Source organism: Corvus brachyrhynchos, unplaced genomic scaffold (genome assembly GCF_000691975.1).
Source record: "Corvus brachyrhynchos isolate BGI_N302 unplaced genomic scaffold, ASM69197v1 scaffold258, whole genome shotgun sequence".
NCBI lineage: Eukaryota > Metazoa > Chordata > Aves > Passeriformes > Corvidae > Corvus > Corvus brachyrhynchos.
This window is the reverse complement of record NW_008240122.1, coordinates 1,676,596-1,682,595: the sequence shown is the minus strand read 5'-3', so window position 1 is coordinate 1,682,595 and position 6,000 is coordinate 1,676,596. Positions and strand designations below refer to the sequence as shown.

The following is a 6,000-nucleotide window of genomic DNA, read 5'->3' as shown; positions in this document are numbered from 1 at the left end:
ACAAACAGTTCCTTTTGATAGACTACACTATCTAGATTTGAAACCTAAGTTTTTACAGGCAGAAAAACCATGTTAAGGTGACAGACATTTAAACTGCTGGCTATTCTTGCCTGTACAGGGAAAATACTACAATCCTCTTGGATCTAGTTAAAGCCATAGGAAGACAAGAGTAAAAAAACAATTTAAAAGCAGACTGACATGCACTACTCAGGTTGAACTTCTGGCATAACCACTATGTGTTATATTCATATTTTCACATATTAAAAAAAGACAAACACAAAAACATTATTACCACTAACTCATTAAACTCATTACTGCTTTTCTTAGTTTCCACCACCACCAGCCAAGACAAAGTTTCAAACAAGAAACCCCAGAAGAGAACTGTGGCACAGGCCCACTGATTTTATTCCCCCAAAATAACTGGTATTGTTGACACTAATTAGACAACTGTATATATTATTTTCAATCTACAGAACTTTTGGCCAACATCAACCCGTAGAGCCACTTGTTCTGTAAATTCTATGCTGTTAAACTGATTTATGACCTTGTAAAGAAGTAAGCTATATTTGGCATTGCCATTAGGTAATACACAGCTCTGAATAACATCAAGATATCAGGTTACACAAGTTCAAATCAGTCCCTTTGTCAGTAAGCATTTTGTACAGTCGTGATCAAACACACTTTTCTAAATACTCTGACAGCTAATACATATTTCTGTTTCCAGTGTACTTAATTTCATACTTACAGTATAGTATTTCATAGTCTCCTGAGTTTGACATTATATACTTGTTGTCCGGGGACCAGTCAAGGTGTGTAATATAGCTGGAATGTCCCTGAAGAAGAATACAGTAACACCAGTGTGAAACACTTGATTTTTAAGTGAAGCAGAAGTTGCCCCCACAGATGGGACAGCTAACAGCAAAAAAAAATCACCTTCCCACCAACTCCAGGTCTGCTGCAGTTCACTTGTGCTCCTTTAAAGGCTCCTTACTCACAGTGCCACACTGGCTAACAGCTAAACAAAGGCAGGCTGGGCATCGTGCCTCTGCCACACTCCCTTGTAAATCCCAGCCCTCCTGGACTCCAGAATGATTTACTCCTAGAAGGCATGATGCTAAACTATGGATGGACTCCAGTTTATACTGGAATTAGGAACATAAGACATTGCTGCTAATTGAGAAAAGCAAGTAACTTGCACAGGATCAGCTTTAGATCCTAACAAAGAAGTGACAGATAGGACTTTTTTTTTCTCTATCCATTTAAAACAACTTCCATTAAATGCACACTCAGGCAAATAACCCTTGCTCATCCTAAAACCTTAGGATACCTTGGTTAACAACCACCATGCAGAAGTACAAGATCAGGGACTGGTGTTACAAGAATACACTTCAAAGCTTGGTGAAAGTTTCTGCTGTGCTTTTTACACTGCAACATGTTAGCACCGGCTTTGAAAGGTGTCTGTCCTATAGGCACTGGGTCATCTATATTAAGAATTAAAACCCTTTGGTCTAGTTGTTTAGTTATCACCATCAAGAGCACACTGAGGGTTAAACACCCCGCTTTGGTTTTGAGGAAGATGATAAATGCAGCTGGACAGAGTATTTTTTCTGTGCCCAGAAGTTTTTTGAAGGAAGTAAGAGTAATAATAATAAAAAGTATTTTCCATGTCACTCTTCCACCCTTCTGTTTCTTCTCACTGCTCCTTTTCCCCTTGCAAGATCATCCATTTTCTCCGCTTCAGTCATTCTGCCAGGCAACCAACTGCCACTTTCTTGACTGACAGGTGTCAATCCACGGCCTTCCCTCAGTGGGCATTATGAACAAGGTGTCCCTCAACCCCCACAGGGTCTCTTGGCCCAGCCTGCAGTAGCCACGCCAGGGCCATGCAGAAGCTCTGCCCTGGCTGCTGTGCCACCCACCATGCCAACTTCTTCCTCAGAGAACTCTAAGAGATCCTGATTGCTTCCAGAATTACATGGAGAAATACACCCCTGTCCCATCTCCCCAGGCCCAGATACTCTGTGAGAGACTGCAAAAACATTTAGGAGAAAAACTGCCCTTTATGATTTGTTTACTTATGAGGTAGCCTCTGCCTCAAGCAGAGGAATTGTGTATTGACATAACTGGTTTGCAGTCAAGGGTGACACACGTGATACTGACATGCAAACCTGGTATTAAAAAAAAGAAGTGCACAATTGGCTAGGATTTTCCTCTCCCCCCCTTATTTTCCAAGCCTTCCAATTTGCAATCGAACTCCAACATGGAAAAGAATTGGTCAGTCATTTACTAAATCCTGCCAGACATTTGGCAGCTGTTAAAATTCCTGGGGGCGGCAGTGGGGGGAAGGAACAAAGCAATTGCCCAGGGGGCTCCAGGCTGCAAAATCCCTTCAGGCAAGTGATCACCATATGATGAACTGGAACACAACATTGTTATCATATTTTCAGTAGGAGGATCCCGTTTTCTATTAAAATCTTTCTTTGGCAGCTGCCCACCAATAAGGCAACATTTTAGTCTCTCCTTTTCTGTACCTTTATATACAATGAATGCAATTATTCATATTATCACCAGCTAAGAAAACTATCTGACTAAATGGAAACTCTTTCCTCCATTGGCAGTGTTTATCTGCTTCAGACTTCAGTGCTGCGAAGTTCAAAATGCCTACAGCCTCTAGAACAGGCACACTGATCATTTCAGGTTAAATCCAGCGTACCAAGTACTTCAGAGTGGCTGTGTGTGTGTCTTTCACCCCACAGCCCTCTGAGTAAATGCACAGCACTTACTCCTCCTTTGCTAAAGATATCTCTGATGCAAGGCAAACGGAGAGAGCACCAGCTACCGGGAACTGCTGACGTGCTGCAAGTTCAGCCCCAGCCCATACCCTCACACTGCTGACTGCATAGCTGGAGCCCTCAAAAAACAGCTGCACTAGTCAAAATGGTTGTTTTGGCTCATCTGAAGTTCTGATCATAGCCAACACTATCCCTCACTGTGGAAGCAGGCCCACAGGTCACAGATTTGCCTCTCTAGCAGCAGCAGAATGCCTGGTTGTGACTGAGAGGGGATTTAAACCTAACAGTGGGCATACAGCCCTTACGCACCAGCTAATGCTGGTTCAGTAGATAAAATCCTTCTGAAAGAATTCAAATAATGTATTCAAGCTGGAAGAAGCAACCAGAAGTTGACTACCAGGAGGACTGAGTCATACTATCTGGAGGTCACCCGTGAGGCTACTGAATGACAGAATGCCAGAAGGATGCAGTGCCAGGAGAGCGCTCCGGGTCCCGAGCATGCCTGGTTGTCTCCCTGCTTAGCATCAAGCTGGTATGGACCCACCAGGATGCTGGCAGGGAGCACAGGGGAGGCTCAGGGCAAGCGAAATGGGATCACCAGCCTCGCAGTGAGCTCCAGGCAGCTCCACGTGGCTGCCTTCTGCACTGGCTGGGAGGGGCAGGGAGCTCAGCTCTGACACTAATCATGCTGCTGCTTCTGTATTCTACATGCAGTCACTCACACTGAAATGAGAACGATAACAGAAATCTGCTCTGAAGCCTGGACACTTCTGCCTGGGTATAACAATGCTCAGTTCTCCCACACCAGTTTTTACAAACCCCTTTCCTGCCAAGGCAACGGGATAGAGGGACATACAGATGTTGGTTTAAATTGCAATATGCTCTGTCCACATGCATAATAATGATCTTATACGTCTTCAAAAAACTCACAGAGACCTTGAAATACATAGCAAGCTAAATTAGCTATCTCCAAGTGATTTTATATTCTGTGGTTAAAAAAATAAGTGATGAGGTGAAATGCTGTACTGAGGTGCAGACATCCACTGCCATCCCCACCAGCCCTACTGGGGCCCTGGTCTGAGCTCCCTGTGGGCTCTGCCCTTTCCCCACTGCGTGAGCTCAGGCAGGGATAGGGCAAACCCAGTGCTGCTGCCTGCCCTGGCAGCCCTGTGCCCCCCACAACAGCTGCACACAGGCTGCTCCGACCCCAGTGCTCTAGCAACGTGTGTCACACTTCAAAGGTGAACCTATTCTTACGATATAATTTGCAAATCCCATTAAGTTTCACTTTTTCATTATGTACATATTTCTACTAACCTAAAGAGATGGCTGAACTTAAGGCCAGAATGTTAGATAACTAAACACCTATGGAAAAAAACAGTATGTCTTTTTAGCACTCAGACAACCTCATCCAAGTGTAACAATAACAACAAACTCCATTACCTGTGCTACACTTAGATCTATTTACCCTGGGCCATATCCCTCAAGTTCAAATTTTGTAGTAAGAATTGCAACTGAAATCAGTGTATATTTGCAGCCTCCAAGACTACACATTCTAATGGAATTACAACACCCTAATATTATGTTGGTTCAAAAAGTACTTTACCAATAGGAGGAAAATATCCCCAAACAAATGTAGTATTTTCCTTGAACAAGTTGCAGCATATAGGTACAAGGCATTTCTCCAACTTACTGCTAATTTCCCATTTCAGAGAAAAAAGGCAATAGTCTGATAAATTAGTTATATCTGATGCAAAAGCAATCACTGCACACTAAGAGCTGCAGCACCCATCAGAGACTGAAGTTTAAAATCAATCAAATGCTGAAAAAACCCCTATAAAACATATAACCAAAAGGGAAAAACATCAATCTGGAGAGAGTTTTCACTGCTTAACATCTAAATGTATGTGTAACAGCAAAATGCATGTACATGATGCAATGATCATGTAAATGATTATACATGCTCCAAAACTTACAGTGCATTTTCCATATCTGCTATACTTTCTTCCATTTTCTGTTACTACGTAGAGGTAAATAAAGTTGTCGTGGGATCCAACTGCAAGTAAGGTGCCATCTACAACACAGAATATTTGATATAAATAAATAGAATGCTTGCCTTGTGAAGTTTAATTATTTAAGGTTTATTGCTAAGACAACAGTCTCAGTTAAACTACTCCTTATGAATTGTACTGAAGGATTCATAGCTGTTTACACTACGTTGCTTTTCAGCTGTATCTGTTTACTTTGTGGGTATGTGTTTTGGATAAGTTCTTTCACTTCTGCTGTTTTCTAGAATAAGTGTTCAGTGGACAGGATATAAACCCTCAGACTGCATGGGATTTCTGAAAGCTGTTGACAACAGGCAGACTTGAGTTTTATGCATCATAAAAATGCAGAAGAGTATTTACGGATAGCTTAACTTTGGAGGTGTGGACTGCATATAAATCAGCACTAGATGTCTAAAGATGTGGAACATTCAAACATTATAAGCATTTTTCTATTCTACTTTGTCTCCTTTTAAAAAATGTATGTGGACAAGAGCTGCCATAAATTACAATCAAACACCTCTAGTGTCAATGAACATCAGCGATATAAAATAAATTGCTGTGCTTGGCACATGTGGCAGCAGCAGAGGAACATTTTGTTCACTGACATGGCATGTGAGCCAAAAGCAAACAAGAAAAAGATTTACAAGGGTGTTCTTCCATCCTGTTTTAACAGAGAGGAGTCAGCCTCTGCTGATTTGTCATGTCACATCTAAAGAGGAGACTCAACAGTGGTTTGGACTCCATGTAATCCCAGAGCAAACACTTGACAAACAGCTCTGATTTTCAGACAGACACGAACTTAGTTTTATGGGTTTGCATTATTAAATTTGAAAATTAACTGAGAAGGATATTAAAATTTCACTGAAATATTAAGCTTTTTACAGACCTTTCTGCTAACCTGTCAACCATTTAGTTGAGAACTGTTTTTTGGGGGGGAGCAAAGCTAACATTTATAATAACAGCAGAGTTTAACATGAAGAAAAGGCTGAGAAAGGTGATGGTGATGCTTGCAGTTACAAAATTCCAGGATTTAGCCCACACAAACAAATCTGCAAGCAAATCCTCAGTTACATATTAAGCATCTGAAATCATTTTTTCAAAGCTGTGTCTTTTCTAATGCCTGGGGACTAGTTTAAAACCATTTAACAGAACATCCATCT

General features: G+C 41.6%; 1 protein-coding gene across 5 annotated transcripts in view; it reads right to left on the bottom strand.

The window, feature by feature from the left end:
- EML4 (echinoderm microtubule associated protein like 4) overlaps window positions 1-6,000 on the bottom strand; it is a 114,010-nt gene that overhangs the window by 8,400 nt on the left and 99,610 nt on the right. For all 5 annotated transcript variants that reach the window (XM_017744817.1, XM_017744813.1, XM_017744814.1 and 2 more), the window contains 2 exons: window positions 4,769-4,866; window positions 746-833 (listed from right to left, as the gene is read on the bottom strand). In XM_017744817.1, coding sequence (XP_017600306.1) covers window positions 746-833; window positions 4,769-4,866 — 186 coding nt within the window. The remainder of the gene's footprint in view (window positions 1-745; window positions 834-4,768; window positions 4,867-6,000) is intronic.